The sequence below is a fragment of the Coffea arabica genome, chromosome 8e (genome assembly GCF_036785885.1).
Source record: "Coffea arabica cultivar ET-39 chromosome 8e, Coffea Arabica ET-39 HiFi, whole genome shotgun sequence".
Classification (NCBI taxonomy): domain Eukaryota; kingdom Viridiplantae; phylum Streptophyta; class Magnoliopsida; order Gentianales; family Rubiaceae; genus Coffea; species Coffea arabica.
This window is the reverse complement of record NC_092324.1, coordinates 8,122,680-8,142,857: the sequence shown is the minus strand read 5'-3', so window position 1 is coordinate 8,142,857 and position 20,178 is coordinate 8,122,680. Positions and strand designations below refer to the sequence as shown.

The window sequence follows — 20,178 nt, the reverse complement described above, 5'->3', positions numbered from 1 at the left end:
GAAGGGAAGAAAAAATTAAATTCAAAGGTATGGGATGATTTCGATAGAAGTAATGGTGTTGCAACATGCAAGCATTGTAAGCAAAAATTTGCAGCAAAAACTACTTCTGGTACTAGCCACTTAAAAAAGCATATTGAAACTGTTTTGCTAGGAAGAGAAAAAACCAATCGTTACTTTTTACAGCAAAGAATGTTAATGATGGGACTGTAAAACTTGAGCCTTACAGATTTGATCAAGAAACTAGTAGAAGAGACATGGCCACGATGATAATTAAGCATAATTATCCATTTAATATGTGTGACCGTGAATTTTTTGACATATTTTGCAATGGTTTAAACCCAAATTTCAAGGTTGTCAGTCGAAATACTTTAAGGGTAGATGTGATTAATTTGCATAAAGAGGAAAAGAAAAGGTTGTACAACCACTTGGATGACATCGATCTCTTCTAAAGTTACTTGTACTACTAATATTTGGACATCAGACCACTCAAATATTGGGTATTGTTGCTTGACTGCATGTTATATAACTGAGGATTAGGAATTGAAGAAGAAAATTATTGCATATCCCCATGGTGGTGAAAAGATTGTTTAAATAATCTCTGATTTGATAATAGAGTGGAATTTGGAGAAGAAAATTTTTTCAGTAGTAGTTGACAATGCAACTTCAAATGACTCTATGGTCAAATACTTGAAATCTTGGCTTGTTGACAAGTCTATGCTATCTTTGGAAGGGGAACTACTGCATGTTTGATGTAGTGCACATATATTAAATTTGATTGTCCAAGATGGATTGGCTGAAATTGGAGGACTGCTTAGCAAGATTCGAGGAACAGTAAAATATTTGAAAAAGTCTGCTTATGTAAATCAAAAATTTGAAAATGCAATTAACCAATTTAAGTTGAAAGGTAAAAGGAAAGTGGGTTTGGATGTTCACAATAGGTGGAATTCTCGCTTCACAATGCTTGATACTGCATTACCACTAAGGGAAGCTTTTGATCGTTTAGACCAAATAAATAAGAACTATAAGTATAATCCATCTCAAAAGGAGTGGGAAGTTGATGTTGTTGTTCATGGTTGTCTAAAACACTTTTATAATGCAACTCATCATTTTAGTGGTACCAAATTTCCAACAGCAAATGTGTTTTTTCCTGATATTTGTAGCATTCAACTTCAATTGATGCAATGGGAACAAAGTGAACATGACTTTCTTAGACATATGGCTGCTCCAATGAAAGAGAAGTTTGAAAATATTGGGAAGAGTGTAGTTTGGTGTTAGCAATAGCTGTAGTGCTTGATCCAAGGTTTAAGATGGATTTGGTGGATTATTATTATAGACAAATTCATGGACATAACGCTGAAAAATACATTCAACGGGTTCGTAGTACTTTTGTTGATTTGTATATGGATTATGGAGGTGAACTTTTACCATCATTAGATCTTTGGAACAGTGAAAGTGTTGAGAAAAGTAGTTCAAGTAATGATGCATTGAGTGACTTTGATGAATGGTACTTCGAGTCTTGCTCATCTAGCCTTCATGCAAATCAAAATTCAGAATTCGATCAATACTTGGAAGAGCAAAAGTTTCCAAGAAAGGACAATTTTGATATTTTAGAATGGTGGAAAGCTAATTGTCCAAAATTCCCTATTTTGGCAAAAATGGTAAGTGATATATTCGCTGTTCTGGCCACTATAGTTGCATCAGAATCTGCATGTAGTGTTGGTGGTAGAGTGATTGATGAGACTCGTGCCAAATTACTTCCAGATGTGGTTGAAACATTAGTGACTATTGATGATTGGATTGAATCAAAGAAAAAAATGAGTAAGTATATATAAATATTCTTATTCTATTATTTATTTGCTATCGGTTTTTAGTCAAATGACTTTTGTCTCATTCACTATTTTAGGGCTCGATTGCGAGACATCTACCAATATTGAGGCTTAAATAAGAAAAAGAGGTACAAAATTACATTTTTTCAATAAGGTTGAATATTTATATATGTTATGATTGTTTTCTTTTTTAAAAACTAATCGTAGTTGTAATTGGTGTAGACTTTTTCAGGAAAAGGAAAAAAAGGTAAAAGCAAACAAATGACAGATTGGATGTAGATGCTATTAAATCTTTGAACATATACACAAGTAGTCAATTATAGTTCTTTCTTTAACTTCATAATATTGCATTCAACTTGTTAAATGTTATTTTTATTATTCGAAAACAAAAATTGGATGATATTTATATTATTTATGAACTCGATACATTTTTAATATATTTTTACTTTAGTATGTTCAAAAAAATATTTATGGATACCCAGATCCATGAGGGTTTGGATATGGATTTACTTTTTCAGATCCAAAAATGTTTGGATCTAGATGGGTCTAACTAAATTAAATGGGTTTGGATTTAAATCAAAGGAATCTAACCCAAACCCTACCCATTGACATGTCTAGTTAACTACACATAAGGTATAAATGACATAGTAAATGTAAAAAAAAAAAAAAGACAAAGTAAATATAATATATTTTCTATTACTAGACACTTGCTCCACCAGAATGTAAAGTGCAATATTTTCTCCCCATTCACTTTCTCTTTTTTAGGTCTGATTAAATAGACAACCAAAGAGTCTCAAGATGGTTTCTCAGCAACTGTCATGGACAGGAAATTTTAGAAACGTGACAAAACTCATGGAGAAACATTATATATGTGTTCATTTTTACATTTATAGAGTTAATATTCACATATATTATTTCAAAATTGTAATTGCTGAGATTGTCCCATCTGTCCCAACTTATGTACAAAAAAGTTTTGAAGTAAACATGGGGTTAACTGCACTAATCCTCAGTCAACTATGCGTTGAATTGCAGTTTACTCATTGAACTTTATTGCACTTAACACTATTTTTTGATTTGTGCAAACAAAAGTACTCCTACTATCTTAGCTATTTTCCCTTTTTTTCCCCAATTTTTTCCTCTTTTAATCTCATTTTCTACCTTTTCCTTTTCTTTATGTACCATTGTCTCACGCTACTAGCTATTTCCACCTTTCTGCAAGACACTTTTTTTTTCCTTTTGCAAACTTACAATATTTACTTAAGTCATTCTTTTTTATCTTTGCAATTCTTTTTTGGGTTAATGTCAAACTCTATATTAAAATAAGATATATGGTTCATATATTGCAAACCATATCCAACTAAAATTAAATTATTTAAATACATAAAAGGTAACTAAAGCCTGCAATTAATCAACTATTAATGATCACATGTAACCAATAAACATATGAAATATGATTTTTATCCATGTTATAATTAAGCTTTATTTTTATTACAATGCATGTATATGGTACTTTTACTATTTATTTATTTTTCTTTAGCAAAATGTAATTACTATTTTCTTTTAACTTTTATATGTGCTTAAGTAATTTAATTGTCAGACAAAGTGTAAGAAACATATTCTTGTTTGGACTTACATATTTTAGTGACCTATTAATAGTGCAAAATCAACAAATTACTAAACTAAAACACAATTTGAAGAATGATTTGAAAACTTAAAATTGTTCTGAGCATATAAATCATAACAGCACAAGGAAGGAACGTGCTGTTGGTTTGCAGGAAGGAAAGAACAAAGAAAAAGTAAAGGAAGAAGGAGAAAGGGAAAAAAATGGGAAAAAGGAACACACTAAGAAAAGAAAAGAAAACCAAAGCAATTAAGATATTAATTTCTTTGTAAAGAAGGGGTTAAGATGCTAATTAAGATAGTGGGGCTAACGTTATCCCAAGATACTTATAAAGAAGGGGTCAAATGCTTATAAAAAATGGTCAAGAGGGGAAAACTCCAGTGTATAATATAGGGGCTTGTAGTGCAATTAAACCCCAAAGGTCAATTGCACGAGATAAGGCCACCCCCGGCTATTTTCCTGGCTCTTTTTCTTCTCCCTCTGACTTGCTGTAAGATTTTCATTGTTCTTTCTTCCATTTTTCTGAAGCAAAAGAAAGAAAAAAATCCCATCCTGGTTTTGCAAAGTCTTCCAAATTTCCATCTGCATTCTTTGCTACAGTGTTCCAACTGCCATTTTATTATCTAAAACCATCATTCTTCAACTTCACGTCACTGTTTTTCTGTCTTTTACGGCAGTTCATTCATGGTTTTTTTTTTTTTATTGTCTTATTGTTTCTGCAGGGGCTAAGATGATGAATTCAACATTTTTGAATTCGCCTTGCAATGCTGGACCGATCAAGTTTGACTGTGTCGGTATCTCATTCACTCCAGCTGGCTTAGCGGACTGCAGTTTCTCCTGTTTAAGGCCATCTTCATCAGTTAGACTAAGACGTCGAAGCTATAAAATCAGAGCAAGTGATGCAGAATATGAAACTGCTGTTGTGGCAGGAAACATGCCCGAGGCATCCCAGGTCTCACCCAAATTTTGTATTTTATCCCTTTTCTTTTACTTTTTCCCAGAAGGGTTTTAAACTATAATGTGCTGCATGAATTGTTCTTATGAATGCTTGGTCAATGCTGTTTCAATGTTCTGTTGAATTTCTGAATTTTTCTACTCTTATATTATGGCAAGAGACTTGATATTAGCAGCTACATCTCCACTTAAGTTGTAAACTTGTAACTGCAATAAATAGAAAAGGGAAGTGCCATTAACAATTACAGCAGTGTGTGTCAATATCAGCTCCCTTTAGATTAATTTGCTAGAAATTGATGCCATGTAGAAAGTTGAATTGAATAGAATTGAGTTGGGATGAATAAGTATTTGGTAAAATTATGCGAGGATGATGTTGCCTGATGAAAGTGGTAGCTGAGGAGGAGAAATGTTGAGATTAGTATGATGAATCGAGGTTTCTGATACAAGATGGATTGAGAAGGTTTGTTTAATTATTTTAAACACAAATATAAATAACTAGTAATGGGCGATTAATCACGTCCCAGGGATTTTTTGTAAATTATAGGTGAAAAGGATGGAATTTTCTCTTTTGAAAATGAAAATTAGTAAATTACTGTTAATGGAGCAATGTGATGAAAATGAATCTGGTTTGCCTTTTCCAAGAGAAAATTCTACACCAGGTGAATTTGGAGCGATTGCGTTGAAATTGCTTTGGATTACTAGTTTCTGCCTCCAAACAAGGCAACAGGTAAAGGAGGACTAGCAGTGGAATTTAGAAAATGGTTCTAATAACGGTATAGAGTGGAAAAACTTTAATTTACCACAAATACCAAATCATTTTCAGCATCTAGTTCATTTTGCAAATCTTTTCTGCTTGGGATGGAAAAGTAAGAGATGTGATGCTGTTTTTCTAAGGGCAACCTCATGCTATCTAAACTTTTTGGACAATGGTTTAAGGGAAAGAAACAACTCTATTTCTCAATAGTTGGGAGTTACAAAATGCAAATTATGCACCTTAATTGAATTAAAAATGCAGTTTGTGAGCTTCTGTCAATCATCAGAGAACAAACTATTAACTAATTAACCAACTAAAGAGATATATGGCAACTGACAACGGCAAAATATTATGCGATTCACGTAGGGATTGAGGAAATCGTTTAACAAGAAGTAAGCTGTGTTTCAGAACTTACAGACTAATTAGTGACTCTTGATGAATATCAAGGTTGTCCACTTTGAATCTAGTCTGTCCAGTTCCCCGTAGTAGGGACTGAAACCACTTCTAGTAGTGCTTCTTTTTGAGTTTTAGCATAATCTGTAGGAAAATGCTTTCAGCGTTAAGTTCTTTTAATTGAAAAGCTAGCTTTTAGTATATGACTGGCAATATCCCCATAATAGACTAACTATCAAGGAAATTCAAATCTGTAGGAAAATGCTTTCAGCGTTAAGTTCTTTTAATTGAAAAGCTAGCTTTTAGTATATGACTGGCAATATCCCCATAATAGACTAACTATCAAGGAAATTCAAATTAAAAAGCAGATAAACATAATTCTTGTCCAATTCACCAAATTAAGTATACCATATTGAGGAGCAAAGTCACTTGAGATCATCAGTGGAAGGCCCGTAGTCCATTATGAACTAATTGTGAAATTTCCTTTGAACTTGATTATATCTTAAGGCTGTGAGATATTGCATTACTGTGCATCCTTTCAGCTGAAGGGTTTTCCTGGTCTTCTTACAACTAGTTTCTGTACAAGGGAGAGATGAAAAGATGTATAATCCCCAGCAAGGTCCCCATTTTGTTGTCTTAACTACAATGCAAGCGAGATCTACGAGGGGCTTGAAGTATAGCTTGACAAATTTTTAATCCTTGATCCATTCTTCATCCTTCATACTTGTATACCTAATTACCATGGATGTCCTTTAAGTGCTATGGTTATCCTACAGCTGATCCAAGTAGTCTCAAAGTAGAAGATGAGAGCAGTGGATAAAAAATGGCTCAGTAACTATACCTGAGAGCAAATGGACTATGATTAATGTGACTTATTGTTTTGAACAAGGCTCTTTCATTCATTCATTTTGAGGATAATATTTGGGTTTGTAGGTAATAGAATGCCAGATTTCAACATTGTATGCTCAAAACTTTCTGATGTAAGCATGAAATTTTCCCGAATATTAACCTAGACTACAACCTACCAGGGGAACTAGAGGATATTGAATTAGAGTACTCAATACAAATTTGTAACTTGAGTTATAGCTTCAGTATAAGACAAAAATCTATAATAAATTTAGAAGGATAAGCAGATTTTCAGAGATTATGAACCCTCTTCAGTCTAACATTTTCAATTATTTATTTATTTGGTTTGTGAAAGGGGAAGGGGCAGGAAGAAACTTTTATTAGGTGGTAACCTAAATCAATAAAAAAGAAGTTTACGGCTGTAATGTCATTCTTTAGTTCAGGTTCATTGGTCCACTTCTGTGTCATTGTGCCTTTTTCTGCTTCAAGCCAACCTGGTAACTGCCTGAACTTGGATTTCTTGTTTATTCTGCTTTAGGGTTTTCGCAGAAATAAAGATGCTTTTAGACTTTTAGAAAGTTTAGCAAGGTGAAGCAGAAGCTTTACTAACCTTACAGCCCTAAAGTTCAAATTTAGTTCCATTAGTGAAGTATATTGAATCCAGCATGTCACTTCAAAGAATTGGGAGACAGAAAATTAAGCTGGTTAATACTTTTTCAACTAGTGTATTAATACCTGCTGCTGAGCTTCCTTGATCTAATTTAGAAATGTAAAAGGAGATTTCAAGTGTAGAAAAGGTGATTACTTTGGCTAAAGTAACATGCAAAATGGCATGGAATTGAATGAACATGATGTAGGCTTCTGCAAGGGGAAAGAGGTGAGGAGACTTCCTGGTGGTTTCCCACAGGGTAGGCAGTAGCGAGGAACAAAAATGTCCTCGAGACCTTTTCTCTTGGCAAGTAAAGTTTTCATACTAATAGGTAAGCTAAGGTTTTAAAAGCATATAGTTTAATATGTATACATGCAACCAATTTTTTGTGGGACGTCAAACTATTTCCAAAAAATCCACTGTCATTCAGTGGGGTACGAGCCAAATCAACCATCTAAGATATCATTCTATATGTGCACCTCTTTTCTTAATATTTTGTCCTTTTGAAAGCTAAACTGTTGAGCAACATGTTGAGTTTGTATTCCTTGTAATGAGGAACATGAGTAAAGAACAGTCTAAGATGTTCTATCCTGGCTGTATCTCTTTCTCTACACACAAAGATTCTTGGCCACAAAACCAGCTACTATGTAAAGTAAATATTAGCTGCATTCACATGATGGTGTGGACATTTGAAAGGAGATACTTTTTAAGCAGACTTCTTGCTTCTTTGAGGATCTGAACTGGTTGTGTTTTTTCCCATCCTTTAACTTAATGATACTGTAAATTTCAGTTTTGCTGCATCTTTCAGCTACAACTTAACTCTTTACTTGTTTCATTTATCTAATAGGATGAGAGGGGAATTATGTGTGAACCTTGCGGGGGCAGAGGATGGTTAGTTTGTGATTTCTGTAAAGGACAGAAGACTAATGTCAAAGCGGAAAATAGGAGGATATATCGGCGATGTCCATCTTGTAGAGCTGTGAGTGCTTCCATTCCCAATATCTCGTTTCTTGCACCTTAATTTTTCTGCTTCAGAAGAAAACAAAGTTAATTAGGTCATGAACTTAAAGATAATAATACAATGGCATCAAATTTGATAGTGGGAAGTAGATTTACTTCTGCAATCATTTGAGTCAAAGGTTTCGAGTATTAATTTTGTACATGTCAGTTCTTAGTATTCAAGTTCATAGATTGTTATTTTGACAAAAAAAAAAAAAGTTCATAGATTGTTATAGGTCCCTTAACTTTGCATGCAGCCATTGCATCAATAAAGCTGTGGAAGTTCTGTGTTGAGGGGTTATTGTTCAGTTGACGGTCGAACCTTTTTTCCTCTCATTGAGGTTCAAATTCACAGGTTCAAGCAGATTCAAATTCATGATACTCTGATTATCTGCTGAGTATATTTACATTTTTCACAGGTTGGATACATCCTCTGTTCGAAATGCAAAGTTTTCAAGTGTGTCACATTTCCAGATGCTAGTGATGGTGTGGATCTAGTTCTGTGACCCTAAAGTTCATTCCAATTTGCTGGTGCCATTTGGCATACTTTTCCAGTTAGATTCATTTAGAGTCATATTCAAGAACCACAGATTCCACTTTAATTCTCTTTTACCACCTCACTTCAGAAATTTTTGGCTACCTCTATTTCTAGTCCTTTATAAGTGGTTTGAGGGATTTTTGGGTGGGATATTATGTATATTGGTAGCAATGTCTTGTTAAAACATATTGCAACTATTGTATAGTCTTTGGGTTCTCTGCAGTTGTGCAGATAAGCCATGATAGACTCCTGATCTCCTGACTACATTAGTTTTACAAGTAATTAGCATTTGGTCTTTTTGATAGATGGCTTGCTCTCAAAAAGAAACACAACTCTCTCTAGTTTGCCTGATATTTATCTGTTTACTGCACTTATCTTCTATGGTAATGAATTCATGATTTATGAGAAGTATTGTATCATTAGAAGAAAATTTTGAAGTTAATTTATTTACTTACTAGTTTGAAATAAACATGATCTGTGGCCAATTGCAAAAAGATTGCCATAAAGAGAAAGAAGAGTAAAGAAAACTTCAAAACTGGTATATGTATGTACAACTGTCACTTGGGCCTTTTGGACCAAATAGGAAACCTCAATTCCCCGGGTCCAGTCACCGATTCATCTACCAAGTTTGTCATCTTATACCTTCGGGCTGGGGTTGATGGGGCTGAACTCAAGTTTTTTATGTTTGTCATGCTTTTAAAGGACAACTTACTCATAGTAAAATAATACAACTAATTAGAACAAAAGTTTAAGCTTTGTTTATTTTGAAGGAATAGGAGGAGAAGGAAAAGAAAGGAGAGGAAATGGAGAGATAAGATTTTTTAATGTTGGATTGTTCTTTGAGAGGGGAAAAAAAATAGAGAAGGAAAGGAGGAATAAAATTTAGTTATTTTTCATTCGGTTTGTCTAACGGGTGCCCACATGGCACTCATTAAGATATATTTCAGGTGTTAGATGTTTAGAAATATAAGATTAATTAAGAAAAGTATATAAATTCAAGGGAATTAATTAGAAAAAATGTATAAATGCAAGAGAAAATAATAATTGCTAGTGTGCATATATACATGGTAGGTTAGGTGGAATGTAGGTGTGTTAACGTGTGCCCATAGGATATTCGTTAGAAAAATTCTTCATTCCATCTAAAAGTGGGTAGAAATGGAGGGAAAGAATACTTAAATTAATGAAATTTTTAAAATTTTCTAATACATCTATTTTTTTAAAATTTAGACTTTTCAATTATGGATAAAAACTTAACTAACACTTAATATTTTCCCTTCCTTCCCTAATCCAAACAACAATAGAGAGTGTGTTTGGAGAAACTTTTTTGTGATTCATTTGCAATAAAAAAAGATGGTTGAGAAGATGAAAAAAAAAAAAGTGGATTGAAAAATATAGGGAAAATTGTTCAAAATGTTCCTCACATTTCGCCAAATGAATTTTTTTGTCCTTCACCTTTAAAATAGTAACTTTATGTTAAAATTAAGTCGGTAAAATTTAGTTCCAACCTAAAATTTTATCTTTCGTACATAAAAATGACTACATATGGATTACATAGTGATTTCAAATTAAAAAGTTATCTGACTTAAATTGGGACAAATTTTACTAACTTGAATTCGTAAGGGACGTAAAATGAATATTTTAAATGTAAAGAAAGAAAAAAATTATTTGACAAAATGTAAGAGACATTTTGAACAATATTTCCAAAAATATATTTCTAGTGCAATCAAATAAGCATTCATCTCAAATAAACACTCATCTCAATTCTCAAAAGGAAATGATTTGAGAATCAGGGGAAAAAAAACTTCATGTTCACCTTACAAAAATAAATAAATAAATAAATATTTGCAAATAAACACTCATCCCAAAAGGAATGATTTGAGAATCAGGGGAAGAAAAAAAAACTTCATGTTCACCTTACAAAATAGGGATAATTTCAAAAACCTCCACTGAGGTTTCTGACATTTTCACTGGCCTCCCTTGAGGTTTTAAAAATTACACTAATCTCCCTTGAATTTAAAGTTTTGGTAACAAATCAGTCCAATTCAGAAAAAGTACTATTAAAAAGTATTTTGAGGAGTGAGATGATAATTTTCTTCCATATATGCCCTTTTCTAATTGTCCTCAAGTTGTATTAGTAAAGAATAAAATAATTAATATAAGTCAAGGGATATACGTAAAATTTGGAAAGATGTAGCAACAATAGTCTCTGCACATAGCTAGTGCAAATTGTAATGGCCATAACTTTTTGTCATTGGCAACTACATATAAAAGACACAACTAACTCTATAATGCTATTAAATTATTAGTATAAGCATCCAAATTTGGGTAAAAAAATAATCTTTTTATTTTAGTTGACGAGGTAAAAGTAAAAGTATTGGTGCAAAAAAAAAAGTCTTAGTCAACAAATCAACAACAAAAGGCATGAATAGTTTTGTCTTAACACAAGATTCAACAAAATAAGTCAATCAGAAAATTCTTTTATTTTTCTTGCTCATAAGATCTATCTGTGCAGATTATATAAGGTTGTCTGTCCTGCCCATTGTCAAGTGATATTAATCACTAAAATAGCACCATCTTATAAGGATGGGATAATTTCATAAACATCCCCTGAGATTTCTAACAATTTCACCAGCCTCTCTTGAGGTTTGCAAAATTACATAAACCTTCCCTGAACTTAATGTTTTAGTAACAAAATTAGTCCAAATCAGAAAAAGTGACATTAAAAAGGTATTTTAAGAAGAGAGATGAAACTTTTATCCCATAACTACCCCTTATACATGTATATAAGTTGTATTAGTAAAAAAATAAAAATAATTAAAAATTAGAAACAATTAACACACACGCATTTCATTACTTATAAAGTTCATATTCAATACATTAGATAATACAAATAAGTAATAAAACTACACTAATGATCATAAGATTCAGTAAAATAGACCAATCATTGCTCTTAACATTAGTTTGCTATGATTCTTGTGATTTTGAACATAAAATTTTTTTGACTTTTGCTTTTCTTTTCCCTTCTTTCTCCTTTACTTCCACAAAATTACTTTACAACTATTATAATTTTAAGAGTTTCAAAGAAAAATTTCTCATGAACAATCTTCTTTTGCCATGTGTTTTTTCTTTTACTAAAGTTCTTCCTCTCATATTGTGTACAACTGGTTTCTGATCGTTATCAAGTTTTATCAATCATAAAATAGTGCCATTTTGTATATCAATTGGTCTTATTTTATAATTGCAAGTCACCGTTCATCATCAAAGATATTCTCAATAGTTATTTTCGTTAATTAGTTATTAATAGTTAATTAGTACTCTAATTACTCAATTGTTATACATTACTTTCTATAAGACATAATGTCCTAGGGTATATGAGTAATTTCTCCCCATATGGTGTAAGTAATTGGGCCCACAATTCTACCAAAAGAGGTAAGTGTAATTTTATAAATATTAGGGGAGGCTAGTGAAATTATCAAAAACCTCAGAAAGAGGTTTCTGAAATTATCCCTCTTAGGACAGCAATTGATGCCCTTTTTTTATTGTAATTATCGTTGCTAATTTGAGATGAAATAATCATTTTTTGGTTTAATTAGTTTATCTTATTTATTTAGTGCCCTAACCTTTTTTTTTGTCAAATATCTATTTGTAATAATGCATAATGTCTTAGGGCAAAGCAGTACTTTCACTATATCTTAGATAAGTAACAGGTGGGTAACTTTAGAAACCTCCCTTGAGGTTTTTGACAATTTTATTCAGCTCCCCTAAGGTTTCAATAATTACATAGACCTCCCTTGGTCTAATCAAATGACTAAAATATCCTCCACTTAATAGTTAATTCATAAAGGGACATTTAAAATCGAAAATAATCCTTATATTCTACTTGTCATTTCCTAATCTCAAAAAACAATCTCCATCAATTTCTAATTTTCATCTCTTCTTCCCTCCCCCTTTCATATTATTCTCTCTTTTTCTCCTACGATCGCTTCTCCCTCTCACCAAATATCGCGCTCCATTATTACCAACCACACCACTATCAATTTTTTACCATCTCTAAAATTTATTTGTATTTTTTATCTTCCTGTCTCTTTATTATTATATAAATTTTAGACCCTTTCTTTTTTTTTTTCCCAACAGTTTTACTCTTTACAAATGTTAGCCAATTGAAGTTACCAAATTAGCAAGGTGCAAACTATGGATTTTATTGTCAAACTAGGGAAAGATGAAAAAGGTGACAGTGATATAGGGAAAAAAATGAAATTGAAAGTTGGAACATAAAGAAGTTACTACTATGTTTGTTAAGCAAAAAAGTTCAGCAATTACTCATTGGTTCTCTCTTTTATTTATTTATTAATTGTGATTTTACTATAAATGTAGAATTTTGTCTCTATATCTAAGAGTGCTAGAGCAATGATGAATTATGTTCTTAGGGACATGGGGCATTTTTTAGTTGGATTAATCTTTTATACATTGACAGTATATATTATCACCATTGGATGCATGACAACTTATCTGAATTTAAATTTAAAATCCAAATTTTACTCACGTGTCATGCATCCAACCGTGATAGTGTATACACTATCAGTGTATATAAAATTTAGGGATAATTTCAGAAACCTCCCCTGAGGTTTCTGACAATTTCACTGACCTCCCCTGAGGTTTCCACAATTACACTAACCTCCCTTGAGGTTTCTGATTTTGTAACAAAATCAGCCCATGACCACAAAAGTAAACATAAAAAAGTGTTTTCAGGAAAGAGAGGAAATTTTGTTCCCATAAATGCCCTTAAGGTAGGTGTACAAGTTATATTAGTGAATTAATGAAAACTAATAAAAATCAGAAATAAATAAGAAAAAGTGAGGGGATGGGTATGGGAATCATAAAATTTTACTTATGGATATAAACAATTGGGTAACGCAACCGACCCAATTAACCCATCTACCACCACTCAGGTCATTTCACAAATACATTCATCAGACAAAGCTTTCCTCTTGTCACAAAAATTCAAAGCAATGTGGTACATGTTCACAAGCAAGCAGGTTAAAATCCCGCCTGCATAATAACGTTGAAACCCGCAAGCGGGATTCTGTGTTTTTTCTATTTCAAGGTTAGCTCGCATGCGGGTTAATGTTATATTTGAGCGCGAGAAGAAAAAATTGGTAATTAGCCTCTTTGGGCATTATAAGTAAATATTTAAATTAATGGCAGTTTTATTACACCAATATTATTGTATTATCATTATTATGATTATTGTATTATTTCTTATGCAAATATAACATTTAATTATTTAAATTTGATTTTATTTTTACAATTTATAAAATTTTTATCACTTATATAATATTTTTAAAACCCTAATACATCTAAATTTGATTTTATTTTTCAAATTTATAAGATTTTTATTTAAAAAAATGGGATACGGATAAGATATCCGGTTGGTTCGATTTGCATAGGTGCATATGAGAATATCCGAATACTCTTTAAACCCGCATGCGGGTTTAAGGAGATTATGGCAACTCTCTGACACACTAGTTACCCGTCCAACTTGTGTGTATTAAAATATATTTAAATATTATATTTCATATTTTTGTTATTTAGAGTTTAACAAAACATTAATATTGGGTAGATTTGAGGGATATGCATAATTTTGCATATTTGTAGGAATATTAGAAAATGGAAAATTTGGGTAAATTCCCAAATTTTGGAGGTAAGGTGTAATCCAAGAACTAAAACAGTCATTTATAAAACATTAACAGTAATAAGGTGCAAACCAAAACTGCAATCCAAGAGTAATATCATTACAAATTTCATAACCATACATTAAATAAATAGAAATGCAATCCAATACTATCCAAAAACACCATCTGCCTTATCATATTTTAGTCCTATAATAACACAAAATGTCTTGGGTATAATAGTAATTTTGCATTATATGATGTCAGCAATTGGGTCCCAAGTTCTGCCAGGGGAGGTCAGTGTAATTGTGGAAACCTCAGGGGAGGTCAGTGAAATTGTCAGAAACCTCAGGGGAGGTTTCTGAAATTATCCCTAAAATTTACTCTTCTTGGTTTAGTATTGGTAGTGGTGGTAGTAATTGCATAAAGCAAGAATTAGCAAGTAATGAATTTTGAGATGAGTTGGAGCGACTGGATTTTGTTTGTTTTAGTAAGTATGACACGTACATGAAATTAAAGATTAAAACCTTATTTTGTTGTGTCTTGTTCTCTGAAGAAGGGTATTTTAGGATATTTAAGAAAAATTATAGGCTATTGGATCTATATTGTTATGTAAATCTTAAAAGCGAGGGAGGTAAGTATAATTTTTGAAACTTGAGAGAAGATCTCTGTAATTGTTGAAAATCTCAAGGAAGGTTTATGAAATTATCCCAAGTAATGGATCCAAATTTCTAAGAAGGAAAGTTAGTGTAATTTTTAAATCCTTAGGAAAGGTCGTAAAAGTGTTAGAAACGTCGGGAAGGTTTTTGAAATTATCCCTAGAAAATAAATACAAATGTACCTAGTAGCGTAGTAGCAGTGTAAGACTCCAAAACGTAAATGAACATTCTTAGCTCATCTTAAACGAGTTCAAGACTTTCATTTGTCGGCACAACTCTGACTCCGGATTCCCATATCCGGATCCATAAAACCAAAAAAAAAACAAACCCCCAGTCTGAAGAGTCCTCAGGACTCAGGAGCTGTCGGTGGAATTACTGAATTAGTTAGTGGGTCACTCCCTCACCATCTCCCCTTTGCTTGATTCCAAATCCAGCCTGGTACACGTTCACCATCCACCCTCCATTCCCCAACCCAAACCCCATCTCGACCGTCCATCTCTCCATCCCCAGAAAACGACACCGCATCTAACCACCGCTTTCCTTACCTTGCATCACACTCTCTATAGTCCAAGGCCCCTTTCCAACATCATTCCAGCTCTTCTTTCCCTTTCATTTCTTCAATTTTATAGCTCCAAAAATCCCAGCAGAAAAAACCGACCGTTTTAATCCCTGCTGCATTGTAAAGAAATGTTGAATTTCAAGATGTTTTTGCCGGTTATTTGTCTAATTTTGATTCTTTCACCGGCGATTTCCTACGCCGACGAGTCGGCGGTGCCGTCGAAAGTGGTGAAGGTTGTGAAGGGGAAGAAGTACTGTACAAAGGGGTGGGAATGTTCGACCCCATCTGTTTACTGTTGTAATCTGACGATCTCGGACTATTTTCAGACTTACCAGTTTGAGAATCTGTTCTCCAAGAGGAATTCGCCGGTGGCTCATGCCGTTGGGTTTTGGGATTACGAATCTTTCATTCACGCAGCTGCTCTTTTCCAGCCTTTGGGATTTGGTACCACTGGAAACAAGACTGCCCAGATGTTGGAGCTTTCCGCATTTCTTGGTCATGTCGGTGCCAAAACTTCTTGTAAGTTCCTCTCCTTTTTTTTGATGGATTTAAAGTTTTGTTTGTTTTTATATATATGCATAAGAATTTACCATCCATTTTACCTTTTTTTTTTGGTTGTCGGTTTCGAAGGGGTTAATTCAAAAATGGATGGCTAGTACTTAATATCAAATATAATATCATGTTTGAAAAGGTAAGGAGATGATATGGAATTATAGCGTGTTTTCCCTAATTTAGTTGAGTTGCGTTTGGTTCTTCATGAGATTTGGAAATGGAAATTTGTTGTGTTTTTTAGAAACTCTATTCTTAATTTAGAGAATATGACTCCATCTTTCATTTCATTGATTCCATTTCTTTCAAAGAACAATACACGAGCTTGTAGGGATGCTGTCTAGGTTGGACATGTTTGTCGGTGGATGTAGATTTGTGGCTAGAATTATTGGTTTTAAGAGACTTAGTGTATCGTGTGGAATTACTCAGATTCTTACTGATCTTGGAATGCGTATTACCTAGATTGAGTGTATGGATAGAAGTTCTTTCTTTTTTGGGGCCAGAATTGAGATCTGACATGATAGTTTGTGATTTAGTGCTGTTTTGAACTGATTTATTTGGATCTAAAAGTTTCATTATAGGAGGTTTATATCTGTTGTTTTCTTTGCATATAAGCAAAAGATGGATGTGATGGTACAATCACTGTAGTTTTCTTTTCGCTGTGAACATTCTTTTGAACGAGTTCTAGTCAAAATAAAAAAGAATCTCAGATTAGTTTAGTCATTTCTTATTCAGGTACATTTAAGACTCGTAAAGTAGCATGAAAACAGAGTATGCAAGTGTTACCATATTTTGTGTATGTGATGCAAATTATTTTCAGCATTGTTACTGAGCACAAGAAAATTTTTTAATTCTTGATTTTCATTCTCCTATATATGTAATGTGTCGTGACTTTCAAGGAAATATATTTCTTTTAGAATTGTAAGATTTAGTACTGAAATCCCCCCCCCCCTTTTTTTCTCTTTCTTTCCATCCCCATTTCTTAAATCCCATCCTCTCCCTTGCTAAAAAGGAAAAAAAAATTAAAAAAGGAAGTGCAAAATTTAGTTAGCATTGCCCATTTTTTAACACTTTCATTGCTCGCCTATTCTTAGCATTGCCCATTCTTAGCTCGCCTATTCTTGCATTTAATGCTCCTATATCTCACCTTCTTTGCAAGTACTATGTGTGTATATATGATTAGTATCTCTATCTATAATACTATTATAACTAAGTCCTACTGTTATGTGGATATTTTTTTTACCATCCCTACTGTTTGCTAGTATCTGTGAAGACAGACTTAGAAAATGTGTAACAATGAATAAAGTTGGAAGTGTGGTGAAACAAATAAATCCTTAGGCAAATAGCTTTGTCTATCTAAACTTATGAGATAAATTTCTCCAATCAGCATCCAACTAAATGGTGCCTTGAAGCTGAAATTGAGATTTGAGGAAGTTGCTCACGAGGGAGAAATTTTCTTTGATTTTTGGTTGCATTGACTTCATTTTCTTGCTTAAGTCCATTTAAAGTTGATGCTTCTGATAATGGTGCAGGTGGTTATGGGGTAGCCACAGGGGGGCCCTTGGCTTGGGGTCTATGCTACAACAAGGAAATGAGTCCTAGCTCAATATACTGTGATGATTACTTCAAGTTAACCTATCCATGTGCTCCTGGAGTTAGTTACCATGGTCGTGGTGCACTACCTCTTTATTGGTATGTGGTGGTGTTCTTTCTTCCCTTACTTGATTGTTACTTTTTACAGGCTAAGTGAGGTCTTTGACATGATCAGAGAGAGAGACAGTGAGAGGGAAGAAAAAAGCAGTACCAGTGATTTAGATATGCTATTTATGCCTCGAAATTTCAGTTGGATGTGGAACTAAATGCCATTTGCTTTCTGCAAGCTTTGTTGATTGTTTTATGGAAATAGTCCTTAATTATCATCTGCCATAATTTAGTTCACTGATTCCTACTGAATCAAGCTTTCTTAACAAAGACTACACAAAGTTAATTTGTTTTCCATTCTAACTGTCCCTGTTTCTTAGAATTGTAAAGTCTGTAATGCTCGCATGATGATTATAGATATTGAAGGGCTCCATGCTTAGAATTTTTTTTTTGTGCGGGTTTTTTTTTTTGGGCCGGCCGGGGCCGGGGGGGGGGGGGGGAGGGGTTCGGTATTTTAACTCTATTGCATTTTAGTAATTGCTTCAGTCCTGCATATTTTTCTGACTGTATCCGTGTATGTTGTCTTAGGAACTACAACTACGGGCCTGTTGGTGAAGGCCTCAAGCAAGATCTTTTGAACCATCCTGAATACATTGAACAAAACGCGACTCTGGCTTTCCAGGCTGCAATATATCAATGGATGAAACCCCAGAAAAAGGGACTACCTTCTGCTCATGATGCATTTGTTGGCAACTGGAAGCCCAACAAAAATGATACTGAAGCAAAACGAGTTCCTGGTTTTGGGACAACCATGAACCTCCTCTATGGAGATTCTGTTTGTGGTCAAGGTGATATTGACAGTATGAATATCATTATCTCCCATTATCTAAACTACCTTGACCTTTTGGGAATTGGGCGAGAAGAGGCAGGGCCTAATGAAGTACTCAGCTGTGCTGAACAGAAAGTGTTCAATCCTTCCTATACCCCCTCAACTTCTTCTTGAAATGTAATGAATCTTAGCAGCCAGTGTCATTTTGTGGACCAAATTATCTCTGGCAAAGAACCATATAATAAAAAGAACAATTATGATTTGCCTTGATTGTGTGAAGATCAGTTAGTTGGAAACAAAGCATGTTAAAAGCTGTTTGATGTGTTCTTTATATAGACTTTTGGCATAATTTTTGTCCTGTAATATTTGTTAGTATAAGAGATTTGTTGAATTCATGTACTGTATCATGTATACTGTAATATAATCATGAAAGTTTGTGAAAGTTGTGAAAGTTTCAGTTATTTTCCGTCTCTAGCTTTGCCTGTTGTGCAGAAATATGATGTACCTAGGAAAGAGCTCTGCAATTAGTTTTGATAGGAATTTCCCATTATTAATTTTTTCCCTACTATTTGTCAATTCTGCAATGCAGAAAATCAATCACCACTCATAATATAAGCACTTATCATTATGTAATATCAATACTATCCTTGTTGAGTACCGAAGTTTACCCTAATTTTAACCCCTATTCTTAGCTCTCGTTATATCCCATCCATTTCCAACTCCTTGAACCGATGGGAGTATTTCTTGGGGACGTCAAAATCGCCTTTCTGAACAGCAGCTCCCAAGGGTGAAATTTTTGTGGACTTAACAGCCGTAGTCCTACTTCCTCTTGCCAACCCGGGGCAGCTCTCGTCGTTCAGGATTTGTCTAGCGCGTTATACCTCTCTGTGTGGTTAACAAGTTATTGTATGGATGGAATTTATCCAGCGTGTACTCTTGGGTAGCGGCTACGAATTTCCTTGTCAACCCAAAAACAAAATAAATAACGGTCACCTCTATCCGTTGCATTTGGCAGAAATCGAATTATCTTCGTCAATGACATAGTTATTCCTTACATATGGAGCAAAGGCAGATGTTAGAACCAAAGATGGTTTCCTGCCGCTTGAGTTGGCTCTTGAGTCCTTAGCAGAAGCGTTTCTTGGAATATTCATGAAGAATCAATTTATACTCTGCTGTTTGATATTTGTGGACTTAGATTGCATGCTTGGAGTGTTAAAGCTTGTTCGTAGGCTTGTAAACTGTTCATCTGCCGCTGAGTTTTCTGATTTCATAAGCCGTTAAGGAATGAAAGGGGAAGACAATTGAGTTGGCCACTTTGCTTGTTATAGCGCCTAAAAAGTCTCTTTGGATTGAGAATGTGCACGTACCCTCTGATTCGGCTGCTAACCTCTTCAAGAAGACGATATGACATTATGTTCTTGATCATATTTTATCACTTGCAAATGAGGAGCAATTATTAGGGCTTCGAATCCTCTTGCAAATGACCAGATCATGTATGATCAACAAGACTCTTTTTTGTTAAAAGGAAAATAAATTTTTTTTTTTGAGTTATCTATTTTAATTGATTTTGAATAAACTTATAAATCGATTATTATCGGTTTATTTAAATTTGGATTAATAAAATGCTAGAGACACGTGGTGGCTATACAAACAAGGGACAGTGGGAAGAGACTACTTTGGGGACAGGGATTC

At 33.7% G+C, this 20,178-nt stretch overlaps 3 protein-coding genes across 3 annotated transcripts; all 3 read left to right on the top strand.

The window, feature by feature from the left end:
- Positions 1-1,307: 1,307 nt before the first annotated feature.
- Positions 1,308-1,941, top strand: LOC140012644 (zinc finger BED domain-containing protein RICESLEEPER 2-like). Its single transcript, XM_072060920.1, has 2 exons — positions 1,308-1,818; positions 1,904-1,941. Exons 1-2 carry the CDS (start codon positions 1,308-1,310, stop codon positions 1,939-1,941), a joined length of 549 nt encoding a protein of 182 aa, XP_071917021.1.
- Positions 1,942-3,855: 1,914 nt separating this feature from the next.
- On the top strand, positions 3,856-8,884 carry LOC113703467 (uncharacterized). The gene is made up of 4 exons (XM_027224837.2): positions 3,856-3,937; positions 4,170-4,399; positions 7,891-8,022; positions 8,462-8,884. The coding sequence occupies exons 2-4, from the start codon at positions 4,178-4,180 to the stop codon at positions 8,546-8,548; spliced, it is 441 nt and encodes a 146-aa protein (XP_027080638.1). The 5' UTR covers positions 3,856-3,937; positions 4,170-4,177; the 3' UTR covers positions 8,549-8,884.
- A 6,317-nt stretch (positions 8,885-15,201) lies between these two features.
- LOC113703384 (chitinase-like protein 2) lies at positions 15,202-18,928 on the top strand. Its single transcript, XM_027224726.2, has 3 exons — positions 15,202-15,986; positions 17,549-17,708; positions 18,246-18,928. The coding sequence occupies exons 1-3, from the start codon at positions 15,596-15,598 to the stop codon at positions 18,658-18,660; spliced, it is 966 nt and encodes a 321-aa protein (XP_027080527.1). The 5' UTR covers positions 15,202-15,595; the 3' UTR covers positions 18,661-18,928.
- The last annotated feature ends 1,250 nt before the right edge of the window (positions 18,929-20,178 follow it).

Bases quoted from the DNA above. Each gene is read 5' to 3' on its own strand.
- LOC140012644 (XM_072060920.1), top strand. From the start codon at position 1,308: ATGGATTTGGTGGATTATTATTATAGACAAATTCATGGACATAACGCT. The intron at 1,819-1,903 runs GTAAGTATATAT...TCACTATTTTAG, and splicing joins TGAATCAAAGAAAAAAATGA to GGCTCGATTGCGAGACATCT.
- LOC113703467 (XM_027224837.2), top strand. From the start codon at position 4,178: ATGATGAATTCAACATTTTTGAATTCGCCTTGCAATGCTGGACCGATC. The intron at 4,400-7,890 runs GTCTCACCCAAA...TTTATCTAATAG, and splicing joins ACATGCCCGAGGCATCCCAG to GATGAGAGGGGAATTATGTG. The intron at 8,023-8,461 runs GTGAGTGCTTCC...CATTTTTCACAG, and splicing joins GATGTCCATCTTGTAGAGCT to GTTGGATACATCCTCTGTTC.
- LOC113703384 (XM_027224726.2), top strand. From the start codon at position 15,596: ATGTTGAATTTCAAGATGTTTTTGCCGGTTATTTGTCTAATTTTGATT. The intron at 15,987-17,548 runs GTAAGTTCCTCT...ATAATGGTGCAG, and splicing joins TGTCGGTGCCAAAACTTCTT to GTGGTTATGGGGTAGCCACA. The intron at 17,709-18,245 runs GTATGTGGTGGT...ATGTTGTCTTAG, and splicing joins GGTGCACTACCTCTTTATTG to GAACTACAACTACGGGCCTG.